Source organism: Tinamus guttatus, unplaced genomic scaffold, assembly GCF_059628265.1.
Source record: "Tinamus guttatus ecotype Peru unplaced genomic scaffold, ASM5962826v1 Tinamus_guttatus_pri_ptg000119l, whole genome shotgun sequence".
Taxonomy (NCBI): Eukaryota; Metazoa; Chordata; class Aves; order Tinamiformes; family Tinamidae; genus Tinamus; species Tinamus guttatus.
This window is the reverse complement of record NW_028288653.1, coordinates 1,554,776-1,567,243: the sequence shown is the minus strand read 5'-3', so window position 1 is coordinate 1,567,243 and position 12,468 is coordinate 1,554,776. Positions and strand designations below refer to the sequence as shown.

The following is a 12,468-nucleotide window of genomic DNA, read 5'->3' as shown; positions in this document are numbered from 1 at the left end:
TGGGCCCTCACTCTAGTAGTCATGATACAGGTCTTAAAAAAAACAAGCAGCCTCTACCCCAAGGAGCCTGCAGTCCATCTCATTTCAGGCATATTCTCCTAGGAGCTGAAGTTTTCCTTGCTAGGCTCCTACTGGAATATGGGCTCTGTTTCCCCAAAAGCTCCTATTTCAAATGATGGGTCTGAGAACTTCTATTGCATTTGGTGGGAAGCTTCCCAAGAGCTAGATATTATCTGTCCTAACAATGTCAAATTGATATAAGCTCTTTTTAGATTGTTCCATGATGCACCTTGAGTATAGAGAGGTACACATTTAAAATAATTGGAAAAGGATAAGGAATATGAAAAAAGCCAATAAACAAGATGATCAAAATCTCTTCTTTCAATTTAGAATTAGCATTAGCAATACTATAACAGGAGCATGAAGAGAGATATTCCAGTTTTTAAACTAAACTCTAAAATAATATTATGGTGCTGTTAAGGCACAAATATTAAATAAGCACATTTTACTTCTATGATATTAATTGATCAACTAACTGTATGACAGCCCTATTAGAATTTAAAACAAATGATCACATTCTGCAATTTATCCCAAAATTACCATGAATGCATTTTTATTCCTGTATTTTAAAAGAACTTTCAGGTCCTAAGTTTCTTTCTTCCTTTATATTGGGATGAATATATCTATATAATCTGCAAAATCTTTTCACAAATACCTTTATCATTAAGTAGCATAGTATTTTTTTTAGAGCTCCATGAAAAAAAAAAGGGGTTTGGGGAAATGTTTTATTTATTTATTCCCAGGTGGGAATATGGTGGGTATATGCCCACCTTCTATGGTGTTCATTACTCATTTCTCTCCACCAAATGGTGGTTTTCTTTGCACAAATCCTGGAAAACTGGTATATTTTGTATAGACAGTACTACAAGCAAGATTGCTAGTGTGGGAGCTTGTTCCTAAAGACTGAGTCATCATTCAGGAAGCAAAATCAAAGTGACCTCATGTAACTCAGGTCACAAAACATACTGTCTGACTAGCAGCAAGGGCCTGACGTCTTTAAGCCTGAAGAATGGCCAGAGCCACCTATTGACAGACTGGACCCAAACCACCCTGCCAGGGGATGTGGTGAGAACTGGCTAACACAGGCATACAGTCTGTTGCACAGCTAAAAAACAAAACAAAGCAGGAGAGAAACTAGCAAAGCAACAAAATATCTACTTACAGCTCACTTCAAAACAAAAAAAAATTGCAACCTCCAGGGCTAACGAATTCATTATATACTCCATCGCATTTGGTCGGCTCTAGCATTTATCAAGAAAACCCTGCTCATTTTGATTAAAATACCTTCAGCTTCATTGAACTCAACGGGACTTGTGACACTGTCTTCAATAGGCTCATGATTTCACTCTTGTGAATCCAGCTGTCATCACAGCCAATGGCATTTGTGAATGACTGGCACCAGTTCATATCTGATCTTTATTCCCATACCTGTGTGTGAACTTGGACTGTCTAATTATTTGTGCTGGGTCCCCAAAAGTGGAATAATGCAATATTTGTAAGGTGAGGGCTCACCAAACTCTTATCTTTGTTCCTTTCTATCTGCTTTTTGTTACTCGTTCGTTCTTCTACATCAAATTTCTGTCTCATTTCAAAACCTGCCAGTCCTTCTCTAAGCACTGGTTAGCAAGAGTCACTAGAGAGCAAGGCTGAGTGCACTCTTTTCTAGAGGCAGAACAGCCGTCTCCTCCAATATAGCCACCCCTGCCAGCAAACAGTTCTCAGGATCCAAACTCACGTCGCCCCAAATGACAGCATAACATCTGGTCTAACAGCTTTGCATTTAATCCTTTCATAGACTTCTCAACTTATTTCCTAACACATGATCCAGTGCCATATCAGCCCATGTGTTGACAGTCTCCATATTAGGGGAGATTCAGATGTTGCAGTGGAGGCCACTGTGCAACCAGAAAGTCCTCTCAGGATCATCAGGTCAGTGGATAAGAGTGCAGCTGTGTCTGATGGATGAGCAGGACAGAAGCTTTGGCTTTGTTTGCAGGTCCTGAGAAGACTTACATGCATGACCTACATGAAGACACTTAGCAGATCAGATAGGTCCTCCAAACACTGAAAGCAGGAATCCACTTTGTGTGCACTCACTGTATCCTCCTGATGAGGGGAAGAGCATTTTACAGCCCTATGATTCATTAAGTCATATCATCTAGATTACCACGGACCAAATAGTCCATCCAAACAGCAGAGTTGGTGGGACCAAAGAGAGAACACGTTTTTAGTATAAACCTTTAGAAAGGACTCCTTTGGAACACAATTTTAAAAACAAATCTGGAAAAACATCTGTTTTTAACACTCACCTGATATGCTATCAGGACCATTTCTACATAGACTTTCTTCCTCCAAACTCTGAATCTGAAAAAGAGGAGGAAATGTGAGAGAAGAGGAAAACATCTTCCTGACAATGTTGATTATTATGAGTGTATTCCTTATGAAGGGAGAGGGGATAAGAGTAAAAAGAAAAATTCTAGAAATTTCAGAGTGAAAACATGATTATCTTTTAGATGCTTCCTTTTTGGTGGTGTCCTTTTCAAAAAGGAAAAAAAAAAGTGTTATGTCATAATCCAGGCTCTAATCACAAAGGCTCTTCAAGTCTTTCCAAAGTAGTTAATGTGTAAAGTTTTCCCCACTCATGTATGTCTTAACAGTCTATTTGAATGGTCTTAGAGAAATGTCCCTAGAAGAAAATATGACTTAGCAGTAGAAACGTTAGGCAGGGCAACCATATGGAGACAAATTCTTGCCAAAGAGTGTATGGAAGGTCAGAATGTTTTTTCCTCTAGGAATAAAGATTCCATTTGTGTTTCCCGTGTTACCAAGTGGAGCAATAAGTTGTGATGTTGCAGAAATTGCAACAAGAGTCATTACAGAAAAGCAGACCAATTACACTCAAAACAGCTCAATGTGTCCCAGATGCAGCTATAGCTCAAGAAACCTCCAAACCACCTACTGTCAAAGTCTAGAAGAATATATGAGAGATCACTCTATATGCCCCTATTTCTTATTCTCTTCCTAGGCACCTGCTACTTTCTGCAGTCAGTAGAACATGTTATATGGCCTTATGGTTTGAACCCGTACACTGTTCTTAAAACCTTAGTTTAATAAATACTTGGATGTTAAGCAGCGTATACAGTTATAATATGAGCATATAGCATTCATCAAACTGTCTTGGGCATCAGACTGCGGGGTTTATCATCTGCTGCTCTGTCAGCATCCTCACTTCTGAGCCCATGATAACTTACAGGGATCAGAGAGTTACTAACCAAAAAGCTGCAAGTCCAGTGTGCAAGTCTGTACAGACATAATGGGTTGCAAAGATTTGTCGTGATGGAGACCTCTGAAAGACCCTTTCTTGCCCATCAAGGCTGATAGTCAGATCCAAACTTATATTCTTTGAGTCAGCTCTACCAGCTTAGTTCCACAACTGCAGGACATAAAGGGAAACTTAGGCTGAAACAAAACTTTCACAGAAAAATAATTCTAGAAGGAATTGGAAAAAATAAATATCTTTTATATGGAAAGGATGCCACCAACTTAACCCAACCTCTTCCAACTTCTTTCAAAACTGGAAGTCTTCTTAGGCCTCCCACTTTTTCCAGGCTCTTCCTTTCATATTACAAATGTTTTCAGGGAGCTGCCAGCTATCCTGCTTCTCCTCCCTTCTTTGTTCTTAGAGAGGAGCCCTCTTTCTGTACTAATACAGCCAGAAAAAAAAAATGTTGCTCACACAAGAACTCTGAATGTAAGACAAGGACTGGCATGTATCCTGGTCTCTGTTACTTCATGCTGAACCTCACTGATAACCCACTGTTGCTGAATATACAGAAAGCTGAGTATCATGGACTTTGAAAACTGTGGATTTGAGAACAAGCTCTGAGTTATTCAGCTTTAGCATGCTCAGCTTGCAGAGCAATAAAATATTTTGAATGTTGCTATAAAACCAAGGACAATCTTGTGATGAAACATTTGGAGAGAGCACACCAGAACATGAGCTTAGAGGAGGGGGGGGAAAAAAAAAAAAAAAGAAGGAAAAAAGGTTAATAACAGGGTCTGTAAAAATATCCTTGATAGGATATTAGTGTTCCTGCAGCTTACTTCTAGAAAAAAGCTAGCACTGTGTAAAGCACATTGGCATGCTATGCTGTCACACAGGTTGAATGAATCCTGTCTCAGTGACCTCAGTGCCAACTTCTTTGACAGTATCCTAGCACAAAGACAATTTAAAATAATTAAAGCCCCAACGAGTAGTGTCACTCCCACTGTTTTTCCCCACAATACTGCAACATGGCATTTTACGTAATTTCTTCTATCCTGAATGTTCAAAAAGAGAATCCAAATCTGTAAAATAAAGACGTCTAAGTATACATTGCTGGTAAGTAATATGCAGAAATCCACCTCACCTCTTCCAATTCAAATGAGTCCGGCAGCTTGTAGCTTTGGCTGGCCAAATTTTTGAGTGTGGGGGCCACAAGCAAATTCAACCCTTTCCTTGGCCGGTCTTTGGCAGGCACCTCACATGCAGAAGAAAGGTGGGACTGTTTTGGAAGTAAGTGAGATGAAGCCCAAGTTCCTCCCGGGGGAGTCTGTGGACACTGAGATACTGTGAGAGCATCTTTGCCTCTGGAGATTTGCTCTGGGGTGAGACAATCCATCATAACACCTTCAGAAAAACCCACTTGGATTGTTCCACTCTTGGCATTGTCACCGCAAGAGTACGGCTCTCCTTTCCATCCAGATGATCCAGCTTCACCGGATGCCAGCGAGCTTTGTTTCAGCAGCATTGTCTGTTTAGAAGCCCTTTTCAGCAGCTGACCTATTCTCTTCTTTGCTCTTGTAACCACAGGTTTGCCCTGCTCAGTATCCAAGTGGCCAATCTCACCTCTGCTGGCATCCTGGGCTTTGCTCTGTTGCGTGTTCACATCAGTCAGCAACAAGGAGAAGGCACTCGCCACATGATCAAGCACTTCTAGCTGTCGAAAACGCCCTAGAGTTTGACAGAAGGGAAGGCAAATGTGGTTATCAAAAAATACAATTTGAAATAAATAGCAGGGCATAATGATTATTATTAAATTTGTCTTTGCCAAAAATAACATATTAAGAACCTGATTAAAAATGTCTATTTTTTTCTTTTACTTTCAGAGGATCCTATATAATATTGAATTCTTTGAGTCAAGTACAGCTGACTACCACTTAGTGTAAATAAATGTTACAGAATCCAGACTTAAATTCTTCAATTAGTTTGTAAAGCTTTGGATGCCATTTTTGAGTACTTGTTAAATGCCACAAGAATAAAGCCATCAGAGTCTGATCTCAGATATCTACAGCTGGCTACTGTCCAGGATAAGTGCAAAACACATATACCCATTACTTGATAGCAACTGGCCACAGTCATTTTCAGAACACCGCAAAACAAAAATTTATTTCCCCAGAGAGTCATAGCAAGGTGTATACACACTTGTCTTTATACAGATGCTTGGTGTTTTTTCTTTGGAACAAAACTGTGTTATTTCTGGGTCCTTTTATTCCATCGCATAGCAGGTAAAGAGAAATGGATGATATTTTCTGTAAGGGATTATGGAGATTTCAATCACTACAACACTATGCTGTTATTTATACAAGGAAATGCAACACATTTGCTTGTGTAATGTGTCTACACCCATCCCGAGGCTATGAATATGTCACCAGGACTACTTCTTCCTTAAGAGATTTGCTGAGGAGAGTAGATGGCAAAATGCTAACATTCTTGGCTGCCATTTCTCCTAGAGAGCAGCCAAACTTCCTGCATGCAGTGTGCACACAGGCTGTTGGTAATATTGCTTCACTGATGATTAGATAACAAGGGGGTATTTAACATGGCTCTGAGTTGGTCCGTTGCATCAGGGACCAATACCATGCCATATAATTCCTGCTAATTACTATATCTCAGGGATACTTCTTTCCCCCTTCCTTCACAAACATTACCTAATTTTTAATACCAGAGGAAATTGTTGCCATTCGTATCACTTTTTAAAACATGGTCAAAGGCTTCTCTAGATTTTGTCTATAGAAGTTATCTGATCTATCAGCACACAGGTTACACAGGTTTGGATAAAGTTTGCATTTGTGTTAGTTTAGAAAGCTGGAGTAAATCACTTACGGTTTTGTGCTTCCAATGTATTATCACATGCTTCTCATGAACAACACATTTTAGCCTCGGTGTTTTATCTGGCTCTCACTATTTCATGCTATAAAAATGCCAAGTGCTAATCTGCTTCGACTGACAGTGGCAGAGAAGTACAGTACTTGTCATTTGAACCAGAACCAAACTTGCTACAGTTTGAAATAGTTTTGGCACGCTAATCTTTTTCCTGTAAATTGTTTCCTGAGAGCTTATGACACCTGATGAACAAGAGGGAAATGATAAATGAACAAGTAATCCTCTCACTCATATGAAGTGTAATAGATACACAGGTCATCAAAAAGTGATATCAGGGACTGCCCTGCTTCACAGACAATTTATTTCCAGGCCAGCAGTCCCTTTGCTTTCAGTGGGTGCTCCCCAAGGAGTATCCTCAAATAGGTGACAGGAAAATGTAACATGTTGGGCTGTAACAAAGATTACATGCTAAAGGACATAACAGTGGATGCATTTTCACTAGAATCTTAAACCAACTCAGCCAATGGCCGAAGTGTAAGCAAAATCTCCCGATTTTATGATCAGGAGATTTTTACAATTTAGGGAGAAATTCTCAGAGTTTTGTGCCCCCTTACCCTAAATCTGTGCTACAGTAGTCTGTATAAAAGATCTGGAAATGCTTCAATAGGTGCTCAGGAATGAAGAGTTTCCAGAGCCAGTAAGAAATTTTCAGTCAACATCTTGTTCTTTCAAGACAAACCGAATTAGAAAAAGAAACAAACAAATAATAATAAAAAAATCAGTGGGAAAACTCAGATTTATCCTAAATTTTTCAGTTTTTGTTAAGAAAAATCAAAAAGGGATCTCAGCATGGTATACTTTGCCATGTATTAAAATATTTTCCTTTTTTTAGGTATTAGGTCCTGGTAGTACTGTCTCTGCTTGAACTGAGGCCGTACCTCAGAGAAGACATACTTAGTAATTTACATTTCATTATAGGGCTGGGTTTACTGACTGATATAATATTGTCCGTGATGCATGCGGCTCTCTCCTCACTGTCCTTGCTGACCTGTTGTGATCACAGGACAAACAGGTGCCATGGAAAGTGCTACCTGCTGTATATACTCATCTTGCAAAGGAGAGTAAGGCTTGGGCAACTGCTCCAGTGAGGGGCTTGCAGCAGCTGACAGACACACAGATGAAAGTGTGGCTTATTTTTGTGTGCTGAACCATTTAAAAACTTAATGACTATGCTGAAGAATCAATTGTCACCAAGCATGGAGACAATTAACAAATAACACTATAATAAGCCACACGTATTTTAAAAGGTCAGATCATCAATGAAGCACTTCTAGAAAACTATTCCTTGCGGTCAGAAACAAGCCAAACAGAACAGGACTGCACTAGAAAATGAATGAAATATGAAGACTTGAAATGGATCACACTGCTTTGGAAGTCATTTGGTCTCTGTCACCTCCCTCCTCTTTTTCTCCACCTTTGGCATTTCCCAAATTGCATCTATAATCTTGCTTATCTCTCACCTTCTCAGTCTCCCACAAAATCACACTAAATCAATTAGCTTTCTTTGCTAATTCTGCAGAAAGTAAACTGACAATGAGGTAACTTCTCAGTATTTCACTAACTCACACTAAATACCTTCTTCCTTTTCCATGGCTAAATCCAAATAAGAGCTCTTCACATTTTATATATATTGAAATGTCTCAGTGTTCACAAACCACACTGACAGACAATAGGTGATTTCATCCAGGATGTCTCTAGGAAGAGTGGTGTAAAACAGCCTTAAAATCTCTGGAGTTGACGTGGTCGCTCTAATTTACACATTGCCATTTCTGTGCCCTGCCAAAGAAGTTGTGAAAAATTAGGGGATCTAAAAGCCGTAAATGGTTCACGGAGAGGTAAATGCTATGGAATATCCCTGAAGCTGAACCTTTCTACTTAATTTACAGAGAAGCAGCTTCTGGAGGCCTTCAAAAGCACCTATCCTCATTATTGCCATTACTGGGAATTTTGGCTTCTGCTTTAGAACTGCTTCCTTAGATTGCCTGAAAAATCGAGGTGCAGCCTTAGTGCTGAAGACAGATAGATTGGATCTCACCCAAGAAGCTCGGTCCATTTTTAAATGTAATAAACATCAATTTGCCACTCCTGCTTCTCTCTATACCACACTACAAAATTAGATGATATGAGATTGTTGGGATTGGAAAAACAGATTTTGCAAGCAAGTTTCCAAAGAGCCCGTTTGAGGATATTGTTGGGGAGTTTGCATTCTAAGACATGATACATCCCTTTTAGCTGTATGTCTTCTCCTGGAACACTGGCAACAGAAACTTTGTTGTGCCCAAACTGTGAGAGAGACTGGCATGGATGATGCCTCTCTGAAGGTGCCTCACTCTCTCCACTTACTATGGAGACAGACTGTGGGGTGATAAAGCTCCATAAGATGGTACTTGAGTTAAATGTCTATAATTTGGTGCAGTGATCCAGACTGAGGTTAAGCACCATGTATAAAACAGCATATAGAGTGGAGAGAGCAGAGGTAGGTATCTCTGAAGAATTAATCCCACCTCTCTCCATTAAATGTGTAGCCTCAGCTCCCAGCCCTGGCACATACTTTGAAGGCCTAAGCAGATGGTGTGAAAACTCCCTCCCAAACTGTCAAAAGAAAAATAATATGTTTTGATGGACATCACACCCTCCAAAATAGAAATGCAAACCTTAACTTACTTCACAGTAACTCCCCCATATAGATTAGCTGTTAACATGTACAAAGAGTGTCCCCATTGAGAACTATTGCAAGACTAGTTATTAAATTCACACCTTGGCTTACCACTGTCTGCCTTCACCATGCAAACCACCTCTCTCCTTCCCTTTAATTCTTTCTCTCTCCTTTCACTCACTCTTAGCTCTTCACCTCCTTCCCTAAGGTCTCCATCCACCACCCACTCATACTGATTATCTCTGCCCCTACTGGTTATCCATGCCCTTTTTCTCTAAGGAAATAAAGTGAGAGCAGAGGAACCTGCCTGATGTGTCAGTTTGCTGTAAATATTGAAATGCATGCACAGGGCTTGCTATAAAAAAAAAAAAAAAAAAAGTTCTCCGTGATGCTCTGACATTTCTGTTTCAATTTCTATTCCATATATATTGCTTTCTCAATGCAATTCTAAATAGGAATGCACGGACTGTGTGAGAGATCCTGCTTCACTAAGCATCTTAAGTAAACAGAAGATTTCAAGAGCCATCTGGCTATTCTGTGCAGCAAATACAGGGGGAAATATCCAAATTGGTCTTTCTAGAAGGAATGTATGTCAGAGAATTAGCAGTACTGTTTTTATGAAGACACATCCTTAGGGTGAGGACCTTGTCTTCATTTCTCATCTGCAAAATGAAGTTGGTACTTGGCACCAATAAGAACTAAATATCTAAATATTTAGATTTAGGGAAATAAGAACTAAAAATATCTAAATAATTTTTTAAAAAAGGATGCATGTCTTAAATAATGCAGTTCTACCATTCTTATGTGATATGATGCTCATCTGCATCTCAGGCTATATCTGAACCACAGAATTGTTATGTTCTAGCTAGAAATTTGTGGCTTTGATGCAGAAGCTCATGCAGCTCCAGCTAGGGGAGATTAAGATATTCTCAGCTGCTCTGTGTCTCTCCCCAAGAGAAGAGTCCTGTTGCTACAGAGCGGAAAAGGGAATGCATGATCACAATGCAGTGCTTGGCATTGCTGAGTTCAAAACCTTCTTTATTGGCTTAAACCATCAGCAATAGTGAGCATTTTCTATCATGCTGCCCATGAAACAGCTGAGGCAATGGACCTACATTCAACTTTGCAGGTTATGCTACCCAAATGCTAATCTAAGGTGGTGGGATAAGTCTGACAGAGGATGGGATGTCATCTTGTACAATGGCACCGCTCGTACAATGTCATACTTCAAGCTCATAAATAGGAGTCCACAGCTGAGCAGACTAACTGTGTTTCAATTACATTAGGAAATATCATTGCTGCAAAGATGTATGCAAGCATCCTAGATGTCTCCTGAATGGATTGCCCTTTTCATAAGTTTTCTCTAGTGAATCTCTCATTCCTTAACCTCTCAGTGCCTATAGTCTTTATATGCATATGGTCATCTGTTAGCTAAGATTCTTCCTTTTTTTCTAAAACACCTCTGCTTACCATATAGATCTGGGCTTTCAATGTCCATCCGCTGCTTCTGAGCCTCCAGAAAAACTCGGATGTTGATCCCTTTTGCTACAGAAGCACCACGAAGGAACCGATGTGGAATTTTAGTGCAGACATCAGGTTCTTCTGTACCAAACCCCAAATCCAGAAGAATCTCAACTGGATCCTTTTCCCCAATGGCCAACCATTCAGTTACACTGTGGTGAAAATACCAGAAATATCAGGATCATTTATATTCTGTATTTGTATCACTTTTTCAGAGAAGTGCTATTATTAAAAGATTTATTTTCCTTTTTCTCCCCTCTCATAATGACTTCTCCTCAAATAAAGATCATCATTTTCCATCACATTGCTCAAAGCTAGTGCTCTTAACAACATTAGTATTGGAAGTGCACAGATTTCTCCCTCCAGAGATATTGGTGGCTTGGGATCTAGAGAGTTTAGCAAAAGGAATATTAATAAAAGGTGTAGGTTCACAGTTCTGTAGGCTCAATTCTCTCTAGACACAAATCACAGAAGAAATAACACAGCTGCCATAAGATCTCACAGTTTTTTACTTCCTAATTGCTTCAAAGCCCACTGCAGTTTGGGGTATTCTTTTATTGGAATAAACACATTTCAGATCAGGCACCTGTTATGAGTGGAAGGTCATTTTGATCTTCTTAGGATAAATGAGGAAATGCACTTTAGGAGCTAACACTTGGAACCTCATACTCAAAATTCTATCTGTATTTGCTGATCTCTAAAGGGGACTAGTCTCTAGTATTCTCAGCTGGAAATTCATGGAAGTAACTAACCTTTGAGGTACGCTGACACTGCTGCATCTTGACATAACAGGACTTTCTGAAAATTCTTGCAGGGATCTAATTGGGAAAAAAGCAACAATGAAATGTGTTTACCTGTGTGCTCCTCTGGGATGTCATTATGATTTTCCTAGAGTAAACATTTGCATTTTGTCTTCATTTATAATGATACATAATAGCAATGCCTTAGAAGAAGAGTCGTCATGAGAGTGTGGCAATACGCTTATTCTCAAGAACAGTATGTTACAGTAGGTGTTAGAATGTAGGTGTTAGGTACCAGTAAATGCTAATTATAAAGGTGGCAGAACGGCTCACTTTTGACAGATGGTGAATCTTTGGGGAACCTTTAGGGAGCACGGTTCCTTTAGCCACCTACTTTTCAAAGATATAATTGCTCTCAAAGTTCCAAAGACACAAGGCACAAGAGTTGCAGCAGTAGTTGCAGGAGTAGCATCTGAGAAACAATTCTTTACTTAGATTCTCACTGTAGTTGTATCTGGTAATCTGCATAGAAATAGCATTTTGTTTTCAGAGCTGGCTCAATGTAAAAGGAACATTTTATCACATGGAAGTCTCTGTTCGTAGGAAAAATTACATTATGTTACAACCAGGCTAAATTTCACCTACATTTAACAAACATAAGAACACTCATCTGTTTGAGAAAAAACAGTAAGAAAAAATAATGAAGCTAAAATTCCTCCTCTTGTCAAAAAGAAAAGGAAGAAAAAAGAATCTGTAACGTAACTTTATTGTGTCTGAGACCTACCTCCTGTAGCTTTGCACAGTCATCTGTACCATTTCTGATACTGACAAGGAAACTGCAAACAAAAAGAAATAAAAATCTTTTATTCTCTTACTTCTTTTCATCCCTTAAAATAGAAATGTGTCAAATTAAAGAGAAAAAAAACAGAACAGCAATTGCATTGTGTAAGTGAACAAGTGACACAATTGCAGAACAATACTTTTCTGCTTACAATATTTGTTAATCATAGGTTAAGTGCAACATATACCAAAAAGGAGTGGACACTATATTGGATTCCACTGTTTATGGCAAACCTGAATATGCACATTCAGCCAAGATAAAAATACCTTGTCATATCTGTTTTTCAGTAATAGTTTCCATATAGTTAAAATACATAATTTTAAATTCTTGCTCCAGCACAAGTTAGAACTTTCCTGTGTATAACAATTTTCAGAGGTAATCCACTGAAACTGGTGAATATTTTCTTGTTGACTAACGTGTTTGAAAGGAGTGAAACAGTTGCAGG

The 12,468-nt window shown here is 39.1% G+C and overlaps 1 protein-coding gene across 1 annotated transcript in view; it reads right to left on the bottom strand.

Moving 5' to 3' along the window:
* Nucleotides 1-12,031, bottom strand: part of ITPRID1 (ITPR interacting domain containing 1) — a 33,734-nt gene extending 21,703 nt beyond the window's left edge. The window contains exons 1-6 of the mRNA XM_088521383.1: nt 11,967-12,031; nt 11,516-11,572; nt 11,195-11,260; nt 10,392-10,594; nt 4,470-5,053; nt 2,370-2,424 (exon numbers count right to left, since the gene is read on the bottom strand). Coding sequence (XP_088377509.1) covers nt 2,370-2,424; nt 4,470-5,053; nt 10,392-10,594; nt 11,195-11,260; nt 11,516-11,572; nt 11,967-11,998 — 997 coding nt within the window. The 5' untranslated portion in view covers nt 11,999-12,031. The remainder of the gene's footprint in view (nt 1-2,369; nt 2,425-4,469; nt 5,054-10,391; nt 10,595-11,194; nt 11,261-11,515; nt 11,573-11,966) is intronic.
* Nucleotides 12,032-12,468: the final 437 nt, after the last annotated feature.